We start from the raw sequence: 15897 nt of genomic DNA, 5'->3' as shown, positions 1-15897 counted from the left end.
CATTGTTCTACGCCTCTAGCTACTCAAATTTCTGGGCACATTCTTCTTCCCACAGATAAACATACCCTCCCCTTCCCAAGGGGGCCAACCTAAAGTCCCATGTAGTTACCCCAGCCTATTCAAAGTCTAGGATCTTTCCCAGGAACAAGTACAGCTCTCCTGATCAGGTTATCTCCCAGCTTCACATAATCTACAATAGTGAGACAGGAACAAGATAATCACATTGTTTTTTATTTTTTATTTTTTTTTAAGATTTTATTTATTTATTTGACAGAGAGAGAGACAGCCAGCGAGAGAGGGAACACAAGCAGGGGGAGTGGGAGAGGAAGAAGCAGGCTCCCAGCAGAGCAGGAAGTCTGATGTGGGGCTCGATCCCAGGACCGTGGGATCAGGCCCTGGGCCGAAGGCAGACACTTAACGAGTGAGCCACTCAGGCGCCCCAATCACATTGTTTTTTAAATTTCCGATTCAAAATATGACAGGATCAGAAACACAGCATAAAACTTGTCCACAGAAATTACAGGAACAGCAATGCAGTTTTATCCTACTTAATTTTAATAACCCATCCCTGAAAATCTGACAGTCAGCAGGGACACACTAAATGGGGGCCTATTTTTAACTGGAAAAAATAAAAATGTGTTATATATCAATCCCAAAATTCCTAACATGTATTTAAAATAAAGGCCAAATACAAGTAAGAAACTATCATGTTGGTATGTACAATCCTTAAAAAATGGCAATCTAATCACCAGTTCATACAGTTGCTCTCAGTTGCTTTTGAATATAATAGCACATGTAGTTTGCCTGTATAATGATAAACATTATGTTTGCCATGTAGCACAACAAATACATACCAATAGCCAAGGAAGTTTTTAAATTACAATTAAAAACAGGCAATTTCTTTTAATTAAGGGGATGAAGCTTGAAGGTATTTAAGAAGGAAAGAACACAGTTGTTACTGTCACAGGTTCCAAAGATGACAGTGCTGATGAGTTGGATGGTGGAAGGCAGTTTCAGGTGTTCTCTATCTTTGCTGTTGCTGTTGTAGAGACTCCAGAACATTCAGGCAGTGACAAATTCTCAAGGAGGATCATCTGTGCTCTAGGATGAAAAAAAAAACTGCAAAATAAAGCCGTTCTCAGTAAATTCTCAGTAAACCTGTAGTTCACATTTGTAAATTTCTTCATATGGTATCATAAGACGTGTTTTAAAAGAAAGGCTTCTCATTGTGCCACCATTAAGTTTAACGGTAATGGTACACGTGGTATCTACATGAGCCGTTTATTCTTTTAGGCTGCCTAGGAGCAGTGGTTGGCTACATACTCTCTTGGGCCTTCATTGTTGCTTTTTTTCCATAAAAACGGCTTTAGGGTTCATCAACAAGGTGAAGCAAAGCATTTCTTCAAAGTAGAAGCACAGTGAATGAAGGAAACTGATCTGGAAATTTGTGGCTAAATTCGAAAGCTTTGAAGACATGCCAGGCTGAAAATTGTTGCTTTTGCAAGATTCTGCCTTTGAAGATGTCCATAAAAATGAATGGAGGAGCTCTTATGATTCCAGGCAGAGGACTTAGTGACACTGAGTTGGTCAGCATTACATGCAGTCATTGTAGAGATGGGTACCAGCCATAAACATGATGACAAAGCATGGCTCAAACTAAGTATGACACTGTGCTACCTCTTAATTCCAGCAACATTGAGGTACGCATTCCCTTTGTGGATACCAGGCAAGCTTTTCAAAATAGCTACATATGATTCTGATTTTCTACCACTTTTGGTTACAACAGAACTTCACATTTTTCTTCACATCATCTTTTTTAAAGTATTATATTCTGTTCTTAAGGTGTAAATATAAGTTTTTGCCATATAAACATTGAAAGCTGTTGTGTGGAGTGATCCTTATGCTCTTTCAGTCCAAGCAGGTACTGCTTCTGCCAACATAATTCTCTAAAAATTTGGAAGATTCTTATATCAGATTATAACCACCCCATTTAAAAAGCCACAACCACAAATACCACAAATATCTTTGAGACAGCCACTTTCCATCTCGAACTGAGAGTCAGAAAACTGTTTGAAAATGTCCTTAAACTATTGGAAGCCCTTTTAGCAAGCTAAGAGGGGCTAAGGAGAACAATCAAATATTTCTACAGTCTTACAGCTGCACCCTGGATTTAACCTTTGCCTAATACAATTCCTTACTTTCAGAATCATTTACCATCTGGTGAGGCTCCAAATGAAAAACAGCTTTATTTTTGAACCTAAAGATCCTAGATTCTTTGTACTTCCTCAAAATTCTGCTTAAAAATTGAATAGTTCTTCTTATTTCATCTCTCTCTATATATCTTACCACACATCGTTTTTTATTATTTTTTTAATTTTTTTAATTTTTTATTCTTAAAGATTTTATTTATCTATTTGACACAGAGAGGGAGAGAGCACAAGCAGGGGGAGCAGCAGACAGAGGGAGAAGCAGGCTCCCTGCCAAGCAGGGAGCCCAATGCAGGACTCGAGCCCAGGACCCTGGGATCATGACCCGAGCCAAAGGCAGACGCTTAACCAACTGAGCCACCTGGGCACCCAGACATATAGGTTTTTAAAAAATCAATTAGTCCTTTCAACATTCTGCCTGGAAATGTGAACCAACTGCACCAGTTTGTTAGAGATAGTTTCTATTTCCTACAATTTAGCAGACAACAGTGTTGCTAAACTTTCCTCTACTACATAACAAGGATCCTTTTTCTCCAGCCTCTGATAAGAAGTTCTGCTCTGTCCTTCAAGTCTTCAGGACTTCTCAAATAACCTTACAAAAGATTCAGGTACACTCTCTATTAAGATTCCCAGTCTCTCTTTTAGTTTGATGATGTCATCAGAACTTGAATACTACGGCTAAGGACTCCATTCTCCCCCACTTCGACCTCCTACCATTCCCACTGCAGAATTTGAGAGTAAAAGACTTAAGATTGTTCTTTGGTGGGAAAAACACACAATCTACACATAATAGGAGTAGAAATGTAAAAGGAATGCCTTGGAGGCCAGCCACATCATCTAAAAACTTAGACTGAATGTAGTAACATGCCTAAAAAGAAAAGTTGAAAGATTGGAAGCAAAAAAGGGAGAGCCACTGAGGCAATTCAGGCATATGCCTAGGGAGTGGAAAGTGTAGTCCAGGGACCTCAGTTATTCTGGACCCACTGACAAAACTATCTTTACTGTGAAATGGATTCACAAGTGCTTTCGGAAGGATGTCATTGAACATATGATTCAGCTAACTAATACCCTTTTTCTGAGAACAGGTGCACCAAGCAAACTTTTATTATTATTCCCATGCAGGTCTATCTTAAGTGAGAGAAAGGGCTTGATCATGGCAATACAGATATGCTAGTTTGTAGAAGAGGGCTTTTTTTTCTCCCCATAATTTAATAATTTGACTTTTTGATTTACACATACACGTTCATTAAGAACCTTGTTTTGTGTCACTTAGCCTATAAGAGACAGAGCCTCCCCTGGTATGCTAACAAACCAGGTTTCTGATGTTGGCAGTTTGTGGGTGATAAATCCTGCATTAACCAAGAAAAATGAGGATGTGCTGAGATAACAAGTATGCCTCTAAATCTCAGGGGATTAAAATATGAAAGGTTTGTTTTGTGCTTACACAAAGTCCGAAGCAGGTTGGCCAGCAATTCAGGGCAGCTTTCCTCCAAGTAGTAACTCAAGGTTAAATGTTCCTCCATCTTCTTTGGGCCTTCAATGGTTGCTTTTTTCTTTTTCTTTCTTTCTTTCTCTCTTTCTTTCTCTCTTTCTTCTTTCTTTCTTTCACTTGTTTTTTTTTTTGCATAATTTTTAGTTGTCATACATAGTAATGTACAGAAATTTAAGTGTACCGCTTGAAGCATTTTTACATTTGCCCTCACTTGTGAGACAACTATCCAGAAGAAAAGCTTTTCCATCACACCAGAAGGCTTTCTGGTGCCCACTCCCAGTTAATACACCTACGAACAGAGGTAAACACTATTCTGGCTTCTATCACTATAGCTTCATTTTGCCTTTTCCTCAAATTTACATTAGTAGAGGGAAATATTATACTTTTTGGTGTCTGGGCTTCTTTCACTCAAGAGTTTGTGCATGTTGGTGCATGCATTTGTAGTTCATTTTTTATTTCTGTGTAATATTATATTGTATGAATACAACACAGTTTTTCTGTTCTAGGACATTTGGATTATGTCCAATGACTCAATGTCCAATGACTCAATGTCCAATGACTCATGTCCAGGACTCAAAATGGTTTACATTACTTCTGCTTACATCCATTTCCAGAACCTATTTACATGTCCCCAACCTAACTTTAAGGGAGGATGGGAAATGCAGTCTTCCTGCAGGACCAGAAAAAGAAGATGAAATGAGAAATGCTACTTATCTACCACTGTCTCTGCCACAAACACGAACTCCAGTGTCAGGCTACCTGTGAGAAACTAATCTTAGTTGATTCTCTTTCACCCTTGTGGACTGCATGACCCTTCTTTTTCAAATATTCATTTGTGGGGCGCCTGGGTGGCACAGCGGTTCAGCGTCTGCCTTCGGCTCAGGGCGTGATCCCGGTGTCATGGGATCGAGCCCCACATCAGGCTCCTCCGCTATAAGCCTGCTTCTTCCTCTCCCACTCCCCCTGCTTGTGTTCCCTCTCTCGCTGGCTGTCTCTATCTCTGTCGAATAAATAAATAAAATCTTTAAAAAAAAATATTCATTTGTGCAACTATATATATTCCTATATGTAGAACTATACCTCCTGTTTTAAATGGACAAATGCAAGCTGATCATCATCATTTACTGCACTGGACTGAATATTTGTGTCCCTCCAAAATTTGTATGTTGAAATTCTAACTCCCAGTGTGTTGGTTTTAGGAGGTGGGGCCTCTGGGAGATGATTAGATCATGAGGTAGGGCCCTCGAAAAAGGGATTAGTGCCCTTATAAAAGATGCCAAGGAGCTCTCTGCCCCCACTGCCCCGTGAGAACGCTGCCAGAAGGCACCAAATATGAACCTGGAAGTGGGTCCGCACCAGACACCAGATGAGCCAGGACCTTCATCCTGGACCTCCTAGCTTCCAGAACTCCAAGAAATAAGCATTTATTGTTTAAGCCATCCAGTCTATGGTATTGTCATTATAGGAGCCCAAAAGGACTGACACATTTAAATTTTTAGTAAAACTCTTTGAAGGCAAGATCTACTTTGGATTCTTCTTTACTGTATTCTGTACCACACAGCATGGCACCTTCAACGTAGAACACATTTAATAAAATATTGAATGAATAAATAAAGGAAGACCTTGGTGGAAGAGAAATTTTAAAGCACTATGTCTTCTTCTTAATGGAAAAGCAAGACAAAAATATTGAGTACTTATAATTTCTTATCTATTTCCTTATTTGTTTTGGGTTTACTTCCTCAGCTCCCTATTAAACTTTCAGTTCCTTGGAAGTAGAATCCATTCCCTATTTGCCATCTTTATATTGTCTTCTGCACGTAGCATACTCGTGTGAAAATGTAACATTTTGAGGGAAGAAATAACTGACTCCCACATAGAAATTTTGGTTTATCACCCCAGTCTATAGTTTCTAGAAATGGCCTTTTATACTTTTTTAAATGTGAGGACAATATTAGCCTGACCTCAAACTTCTGGTCCTCTCAAACTATCTATGAGCACACAAAACTACCCATAAGGTCCATAATTCTGCAACATTTACAAGTTACTTTAGTTCTGTGATGTAATTTACTTAAGCCTAGACACTTGAATTCATGGAAAATAGCTACATTCTTACTGTCTTTTCACCCCTTGGGCTTCCATTATCCTTAATTTTATTCTTTCTAATAAGTGATCATTATTTTTGATAGAAAATATAAAAGCAAAAGAGGAATTAATCACTTTGTGTTCCGCCTATCATCCATGTAGGTTACACTATTTCCCCCAAGCACAGCATCTACTCCTTGCTCTATCTGAAGCCAGACTTGGCCAATATGTCTTATTTGTTGACCATAATGAGACTCAAACAATTGTTCATTCTGGAATTTAGCTACATCCGGAGAGTTCTTGTTGCTACTCTTGTGTGTCCTTCCTTAAAGACATACATCTTTTTCTAACTTTTCACAAGTTCTTTGAAAATCTATGCAGGACATGGAGTAGCAGCATTTTATTTTTCTTTGTGACGGTTCTACTGCTTTTCTTTTAAACCATATTTTTGTGAAACTCTGGCACTCAAAAACACCTGCAAGTGTTTTGAAGGCAGGGACCATCTGTTCTATTTGTGTGTCAGATACACTCAGCAGGTTGTCAATGTAATCTTTTAAAATAAATGTTATTGTTTGCCTCTCTGTGATTTATATCACCCATTTGCAAAATGGAGATACATTTTTGCTTAAAGTAATTTAGAAAATTAATATATGTCAAATGCATTAAGTTCTTCAAAACTGCCATTTCCTCCAAAATAGATGCACTGTCTTTAGTGCCTGACCCGGTATCTAGTACATAGGCACGTTCACAGGTCTGTTGAATTAGTAAAATACAACTTAAAATACACCTTCATAGGGACACCTGGATGGCTCAGTCGGTTAAGCCTCCAATTCTTGATCTCAGCTCAGGTCTTGATCTCAGGGTCGTAAGTTCAAGCCCCACATTGGGCTTCATGCTGGACGTAGAGCCTTCTTAAAAATAAAATAAAATAGAGGTGCCTGAATGGCTCAGTCAGGTAAGGAGCCGACTCTTGATTTTGGCTCAGGTCATGATCTCCGGGTCCTGGGATCAGGCTCTGCACTCAGTAGAGAGTCTGCTTCAGGATTCTCGATCTCTCTCCCTCTGCCCCTCCCCAATAAAATAAATAAATAAATCTTTAAAAATAAGTAAAATAAATAAAATAAAATATACCTTTATAGCTGAACTTCTGTAGTTAGCATTCAATAGTTATAACCTCACTTGAAGATTCAAGTAATGGGTCATTCGTATTTTTTTCTCTTTCTATACTTTCAATACCTGTTCTCCCCAAATCTTAAGTACGTGTTTAAGCCTGCCCGGAAATTACATTCTTACATATTATGAATATTACAAATTCTAAGATAACACAGATACTTTTTATCCAGGATCTTATCACGCTGACTATACAAGTCAGTGTTCCACAGCAGTTAGAATCAAGTCCAAAGGCAGAGGGTTTCCTCATTAAGATTACCTAGTAAAAGATAAAGTTATCTGCAAGAACGTATTTGATGGTCTGCTCTTAGTAGAGTAAGACCTAACTAAATAGTTGAAGAGTTACTGAATCTCTTTGGATTCATTTGTGAAAATTTTGGAAAAGTATTTTTTTCACATAGTCTGAAAAACAAAACCATCTGTCATATGTTCTCAAAGTACTGTTTATTTTCTGTCTCTTTTCTAAAAAATTCACAGTCAAATTCTCTCCATTTTGTGTCTATTCTCAAGTTTGAAGATTTCCTTCCTTCAGATATTTTATCTCAGATACTTGTCGTTTTGGTAGGACCTATGAACATTTTGAATACACACATACCCTTTAACCCAGCAATCCTAATTCAGGGCCTTTATTCTACAGAAGTAATGACAAAAAAATTTCTCCATCACTACCTATAAGAACACAAATACTAAAAATAATCTAACTGTCCATGCTAGGGACATGTCAAATAAACAAATTATGGTACATCCAGATTGTAGAATTTGGGTAGTAGAAATGGTAAAGTAGATCTGCACATATCAGCATTGAAGGATGTTCATGACATTCCAATGAATGAGGAAAATAATCCACAGACTCTTTCATATAGAGTGAGTTCATTGTTTAAAGAATAAAAGATATTTTTTATATATGTATTTGTGTACATATTTACCTAGGCATTGAAAAACATGTATGAGAATACACAACAAGTAAAGGCATTGGGATAGAGTTCTTTCACTTTTTATTTTACATATACTATATTATTAATTTTCTCCCAATTAGTACACATTATGCTTGCATTCTAACACTTCCTTCTGGATTTTTTTGTTTCTTGCTAGAGGTTGTTTTAGGTCATTGAGTGCTAATTGTTGTCAATTTTTTTAAGTCCAAAAAACAGCATTATTTTACCTTCATTCCATCTAAACTACTGACAATTTTTTACGAATAAAATTATAAATTCAAAGTATTTCTCCTGAGTATTTGAAAAATATTTCTCCATTGTTTTCTTACATAGCACTGTTAATTACATATTCGGTGTTATTTGATTTTTTTTTTTGGTAGGTTTTCTTTCTATCTGGTACTTTTTAGGGTTTTCTCTTTATCACTGATGTTTTACTGTATGTTTCTGGTTATGTTTTTTTCATTTTTTGAATTACTCTGCTAGATTTAGTGAACTATTTTAATCTGAAGTATCATGTCCTTTTTCAGTTTAAAAAAATTAAGTATCACATTTCCTCTGTTCTGGGGAAATCTCCTGGAAATTCTATTAGACCAGAGTTTTTTATCTGTTGATAGAATTCAGGGAAGTCCATGAACTTGGATGAAAAAACAATTTCATTTTTATTTCCATTAACCTCTAACTGAAATAAAATATCTCCCATCACTTGAATGGAAGCAAAAAACCACAGTACTTATGACATTATCACCAATAGGAATCAGATATTTTCATATCATACTATAATTATAGCAGATAGGTCAAGAATCATAGTAAACTATCAAATCTTGTTATTTAATTTGTTAATATGTTAATATATCACAAAATTTTAATATGTTGATATTGCATCTCAATATAATTAATGTCTTTTATAATCTTATATATTTTATTTTATACATTTAAAGGTAATATTCTGGGAAGGTGCTATGGTCTGAATGTTTATGTCTCCTCAAATTCATTTGTTAAAATTCTAAGGCCTGGTGTGATGGTATTTCAGATGGGGTGTTTGGGCAGAGCTTAGGTCATGAGCCTGGATCCCTCATGAATGGGATTAGTGCCCTTATAAAAGAGACACCAGAGAGCTCTCTTACCCCTTCCACCAGAGTAAGCAGGAAGGTACCAATTAGGAATTAGGAGAGGACCCTCACCAGAACCATGTAGACACCTTGATCTTGGATTTCCAAGCCGTCAGAGCTGTGAGAAATAGATTTCTGTTACAAGCTACCCAGTCTGTGGTATTTTGTTATAGCGGCCCAATCAGACTTAAGACAGAGGGGATCTGCTAAGCTGCTGAAGAGATCCATGGCATGACACATTTTTAAAACAACTGCATTAGATCGATGATAAGATCTCCGTAACTCCAGTTCCTTTTAGCTTCTCTTCCAGTTTCAGTCTTTCCATCTCTTCATCTCTTCGGTTAAATTAGAGAGAACTAGAAGGCCTCCAGTCAGGGCAGCCCATGACCAAGAGCGATAGCTTTGAGATGGCAGGCGCCTCAGCTCCCTGCTCTGGTTTCTCATTTGATCACAGCTTCTAATCCAAAGACAGTTCTTTCCTTGTTCTTGAATATTTACTAATCCATCCTACAATTTTGGTAAGGGAGGAAGAGATGATCAGTATGCACCCCACCTGCCATCTTAAAGCTGGGATGCACGTATTCATTTGCATTTAGAGAAAGAAGGAGAAGCAATGCTACATTCTTTCCCCCTCTGTTACTTATTTATTTATTTTTACAATATATAATATCTTTAGAATGAGCTCTTACAAGGCTATTTTACAAGTGAGAAAACTGAGGGTGGTACAGGATAATCACTGATTTAAAGTCATGTAACTAGTTAATAATGGGGCTGGGATTAGAATGCAGGTCTGCTGGCTTCTTCTCTGGAGTTTATTCTTTTAAGTTATCTTAGGGCTCATCTCTTTCCTTTGCAGAAGCTAATGGTGCTGATGTTATAAAACATGGTCTAAAAAAATCATTGTGTTATTTGTTATTGTACATGTGGTTCTGTCTGCCCAAGATACTTTCAGTCGTTTAGTCCACAAATATTCAAGAATATTTGATGTGTGCCCAGTGCTGAGCTGGGTGCCAGGCATCCAACAATGAATAGGACCCACTCCTTACCCACGTGGTTTTTACAGTCTATCTAGCAAGGAGATCTGTAATATCAATCAGATATTGAATTCCCCTCCCCTTATTTGGTGACCCTCTATTCACCTTTCAAGAAGTTTTCTAGACTTACTTTCTCTTTTCAGTGCTTCTACAACACATAGTTCACACCCCCATTATTAACTGAGAATAAGCTTCTTATTTTAATATTTTAGTTAACTCTGTTTCCTGCCAACCCACTCACCTCTATCCCTTAACCGGGTGGTAAGGAACTTGAGGGCAGCTTTGCTCATTCATCTTGATACCAACTTCAGGACCTAGCACAGTGCCTGGCACATAGTAGGCAATAAGAATTTAAATGAATGAAACTGAAGTCAAGAAAAATGAATGAAAAATTCTCTATGACTTCTTTTCTGTATACTGTGTGTGTGTATATATATATATTTATATATATATATTTATTTATATATTACACTGCATTTTTAAAATTAAAAATGGCATCCCCCATGGATGATTTTGAAGTTCATGATTGGCAAAATCCATTTTTATTGTTTGGGCAAGCAGCCAATATAAATAGAAATAGATGTGAGCACTTGCCAGCTGTTGTTAATTATAGAATCCTAAAGTCTATTCAAAAACGTATGGAGAAAATCCACCTTTTGCTTCAATTTATCTGTGTTGACAATCTCCACCACCTAAACCCACTAAAATCCACACCTCCAAATTCATTTAATTCTGCATGACCTGTGACTACAGAAATTGAATCCCTAAAGAATCTCAATTTCACAATTTGGCTAACTATAATTCTTTTACCTTTATAAAATTTTTTTTGAATGACTGTCGACAAGCCAGGTATCTAAGTTTCAAGGAAAAGAAATAAAAATTTGTTCCATATTTATGTGTCAGGGGAAGGACTGTGTCCCCTGGATGGAGGAAGCCGTTTCTCTTCTACCCTCACCTCAGCTTGAACTCCCCAGTGAGTGAGAGACGCTTGGAAAGAGCAGAAGCCTCTGGAGGTAGACAACCACATAGCACTTGTAACTAGAGACCCAGCAAAAATGAGCCTGAGATTTTTGAAGGCTGGGATAGGCAGAGTGGTTTGAACATTGTAATTTCAGATCTTCAGGAGTTTTTCAAGAAATTTTCATCCATCTCAAGGCAGATTCATCCTTGGTTTGGGGAAAATTACCTAAATGGACAGGGATAGATATACTAATATCGAACCAGAACTTTTTCTGGAATGGAAGTTTGACAGTTGTGACTCCAGAAATCTAAACTTTTCTGCATAATAATATTAAAAGTTGCCTTTATTATGGGCAGAACTGCATCTCTGTAGTTTACGATACCTTTGGAGAAATAGTTCCTTTCAGGTGTGGGTGTAAACACCCCCAGTCTATATGGTGTTGTTTATTTTAGTTGAGGTGTTTGTACTTCCTGTTAAAATGCTTCTCACAGGAGATTGGGAGTAAAGACTTTAGGGACCACTGGGAAGCTCCAGTTCTGTTTTTTACCTCATGTGGATAAAATGTCATAAAAAGAAGTGGGGGGGGCTCCTGGGTAGTGAAGTCGGTTAAGCATCTGACTCTTGGTTTCAGCTTAGGTCATGATCTCATGGGTTGGGCTCCATGCTCAGCGAGGAGTCTGCTTGAGATTCTCTCTCTCCATCTCCCTCTGCCCCTCTCCCCACTCTCTCCCTCTCTCTCTCTAACATAAATAAAATCTTAAAAAAAAAAAAAAAGAAAGAAAGAAGGAAGGAAGAAAGAAATGGGATTGGGTGAGTCTAAGTCGGAAAAGACTGGTTTGCTATTATCTCACATGTGGTAATACTCAAACACAGACTTGGGAAATGTAGTCCACTGGATATTTTGCTTTTATGTGATGATCTCACAGAGGCCATAGGAATGGACTTGATTCCATGAGTTGGGGAGGATTGGGGTTTCCTCAGAGGATGTGAAGGGGGAGGTGGCCTGAGACCACAGAGACCACAAGGAGAAATGTGTTCTCCTCCTGGGTTTCTGGAGATAGGGGCCTAGACTTGCAGGAGGGCCAACTCCCTGAAGGTCACCCCCAAAGGGAAAAGATGTGCAGACCCTATCAGATAGTCTAAGCCTGGAAGGCACCTCCACGGCCCTAAGACAACTTATGCCTCAGCTTGTGAACGCAGACTGTTCAGAATTCATAGCCATCTTTAAGTTTGTAAGTTTTATAATTCCTTCCTCTTATCCTTAATCATTCTGTGGAATTTTGCTAAATGTTACAGCCTAGTTCCTATCATGATGTGGGAAATTAAAGGATCTGTGTCCACCTTTGGGAATATTTAGTGAATGGAAGAAAAGCCTTCTCTTGAGGTCAGCATAGCTGTGGTGGCTTCAATCGTGCAGTTGTAGGAGGTGAGGGGTGATGGGGGGGTGCGGGGATCTGTGATGAGCAGTCTAGAACCACAGAGACGGCTGGGACAGTATGGATTTTGTGGAATGTGTGAGCAGCTGGGGAAGTGCAAAGGCCGACTTGTGAAGGAGTCTCATAAAAGATGAAACTTCCTGTCATCAGATAAGATGAAAGTTGGAGCCACAGTAATTTGGACATTAAGAGGTAAACCTGACCTCATTGTTAATCGCAGTCTGGTGAGGTCTGGGAGACTGGGTATATATGTCTGGAATGCACTATAAATTGTAGTCCTTGTATCTTAGTAACCTGTTTAACTTAAGTTTGCAGAATACAAAAGCAGGCCTAGCGTGGGTTCCCAACCAAATCTGCGGAAATCGTATTGATCACATTCTGTTTTATCCACTTGTTAGTCATCATGTACCGGATGCCAGCCTGTGCCAAGCAGTATGGGTAGGAACCAAAGCAGATCCACTGAAACACTGCTCACGTTCAAGGTAGAATTATGATCACACATCCAACTCTTCTAATTAAAGAGAAAATGACTCGAGCCCCCTGGTGCTAGATTAGCGTGGAATCTGGCGTCACTTTCTTAGGGTTCCTTTCCCCTCTTCTGGATCTTCTAAGAACCCCAGAAGCTATACACCGACCCTTTAGGAGGTGCATTTGACTTCCTCTTCAGGCTAATATATGCTCTGATTTCCAAAGATCCACACTATTCCTTGAGGCCTCATGGTGTTGTTGTCGGAAGCTAGTCCCCCGACTGGTGGCCTGGCTCTGCCGAAGCTCCACTGTCAGCTGCCGCCGCTGGTCTGGTTCGCTGCACAGCCCAGCACGGTACCTCCATGAACACTCCATTCTCTCGATGCCGCCATCAAAAGAACATACCCTTGCTGGATGTCCTGGTCTGCAGGTCTTAGTGCTCAGTGCTCTCCATCCCACACCACCATTCTCCTGCAGCCCCACAATCCGTCCTAAGACACTCCACTCACATCAGCTCAGGTGTCAGCCCTGCGTACACTGGGAGACCACTGTCATGCCAGTCCCCGGGGGCCCACCCGAGGCCAGCTCACTTTCCTTTCCAACCCTGCTATTTGCATCTTCTGCCAGACAACGGGCCCTTTCATGCCATCAGCTGGAGTGACTACCCAGGAGTTCTCCAGGGCCCCCGCTCCCCTGATAGTAGCTTTGTTGACCCCTAGACACCAAAGGTCCTTCCTTGGCATAGGATTTCGAAAGCTTGCTCTGGCCACCTTCCTTAATGCACAAATATCATTCACAACTTTGCTCCTAAACTGACACACCTTGCATGCCTTGGACAGAAGGTTCAGGGATGAATTTTAATATTTTGCAAACTTCTCTGAACCTAAGAGCTACGTATCATAAATAAAGATATCCGGGCTTTACTTCTGGAGATTCTGATCTGGTGGGCTTCAGGTTGGACCTAGGACTCTGTATTTTTCCAACGGCAAAGAAGTTCAGGTGAGGAGGGAAAGCCTAAGTGAATAAAGATCCACTCACACTGTTTAAACCAGTAGTTTCCAGTATTGCACCTGAGATCACCCGGGAAGCTTTTGATCCAACAGAGATACCATGGACTTACCTGGGATTTTTTTTATTTTATTTTATTTTTTGGAAATAATCTCAAACTTACAGAAAAGTTTTAAGAAGACTACAAATAATTTCTCTTTTTTTTTTCTGAGCTGCTGAAGAGTTAGTTGTTAACATGGTGCCCTAGCATTCTCAAATATTTTAGTATTTCCTACAAACAAGGACGTTCTCTCACATAACCAAATAAAATCCGTCAAAACAAGGAAAGTGAACATCAGTATGTCACTACCTTCTACTCTTCAGACCCCATTCATGTTTTGTGAATTGTTCCCCAAACATCCTTTCAAGTAAAAAAGAGTATAGAATCCTGTGTTGTGTTTATAACACATTTCTTCAGTCCCCTTACTCTGAAAACTCAAATCTTTCCTTGATTTTTATAGCCTTGACATTTAAAAATTACAGGTCATTTATTTTGTAGAATGAGCCTCAGTTTGGTTGTCTGAAGCTTTCTCATGAGTCAATGCTGGTCAGAGGCCTCTGAAAGGAACATCAAAGAAGTGATGCCACGTTCCCCTCACTGCATCCCAACAGGTGGCCCACGATTTTGATTTGTCCCATTACTGGTAGTGAGTATTTTGATCACTTGATTAAAATGGTGTCTGCCAGTCTTGTCCATTATGAAGTCATTCTTTTTCCTCTCTGTAATTAATACGTTTTTATGGGAGAGAAATTTAAGATTATGTAAATATCCAGTTCCTTATCAAACTTCTGATTTTTTTCATTTCTTTATATCAAGATATATTGATAGATTCCTGTTTTATCCAATGGGTTATATATCATTATTTATTTTGATGTTCAAATTGTCCCAGGTATGGCCAGTGGGAGCCCCTTCAAGCCGGATCCTGTGTTCTTTAGACATGTCCCCATATTTTTGAGCACTCCTTTTTGGGTTTTATGGGCACAAGATGTCCAGATTCATTTTTTACTTTCACTGCCCCAGCATGGAAATCAATGAATCCTGCAAAGAACTCCGGTTCCTTATAGAAACCAAGATGCTCAGTGTGCTCCTTGCTACTGGGGTGAGGCTGCTCCCAAACCCTTCAAGTGAGAAGAGCTGAGATGTGTGCATGTGTGTGTAATAACAAGGTATCCATATACACGCACAGAGATATGTATGTATAAATGTACATATATACACACATAAATGTACACATATACACATGTATATGTTCATACATCCTTGCACATACACACTATTTGCATCTATATTTCTTTCTGTATATATTTCTATCTTGAAAACCACGAAAGCCTCCAATGACAATCTGACACCGTAGGATTCATTCTAGTTTTCTCCTGTCCCATATTTGTAAGCATCTGACAGTAAGAGACTTCCCATCAATAAATGTACTTATTTACTAGTTTCTTCTTACCTTGGCCCCCCAATACCCATACAGTTCCCTCCTGATGCCTCTGGGGCTCTGACACTTCACCCAAGCAGGAAGATGCTGCCCAGAGACATCACCCTTCATCTTGCCCTCTCACTCTGGCAGGCTCTGATGCCCCTTTCCAGGCCACCACAGCGTCATCCTCTGTGCGATGCCCTTCTCACTCCGCTGCAGCCCTGACGTCCACACCACATCACCCTCCCACCCAGGCACACTCTTCATCCAGCTTAAGTTTTATCACCCCATCCTGGGTCCCCATCCCCTCAACACTATGGATAGCTACCTTGTCCAGGTAATGGCATTGGACTGACTTGTTCAGGAAGGAAAACAATGGGAAGAGGAGGAGGAAGAAGTAGAGGAAGAATCATCTGGGAGATCTGCATTGAGAAGAGCTTCAGTGGAAGATCAGCACCTGTGTTTTTAAATGTTCCCTCAGGAGACAGAACATTGTAAATCCACTGGTTTTACAGCTCTTACACTAGGAGAGCCT

General features: G+C 39.3%; 1 protein-coding gene across 1 annotated transcript in view; it reads right to left on the bottom strand.

Moving 5' to 3' along the window:
- Window positions 1-532: 532 nt before the first annotated feature.
- The window catches only part of LOC121102946, a 59336-nt gene continuing 43971 nt past the window's right edge, over window positions 533-15897 (bottom strand). The window contains exon 6 of the mRNA XM_040631323.1: window positions 533-1101. Within this exon, the coding sequence (XP_040487257.1) occupies window positions 1014-1101 (88 nt within the window). The 3' untranslated portion in view covers window positions 533-1013. The remainder of the gene's footprint in view (window positions 1102-15897) is intronic.

This window comes from Ursus maritimus, unplaced genomic scaffold (genome assembly GCF_017311325.1).
Source record: "Ursus maritimus isolate PB19 unplaced genomic scaffold, ASM1731132v1 scaffold_16, whole genome shotgun sequence".
Lineage (NCBI taxonomy): Eukaryota > Metazoa > Chordata > Mammalia > Carnivora > Ursidae > Ursus > Ursus maritimus.
Note: the sequence above shows the minus strand (reverse complement) of the source record. Positions and strands in the feature narration are given on the sequence as shown.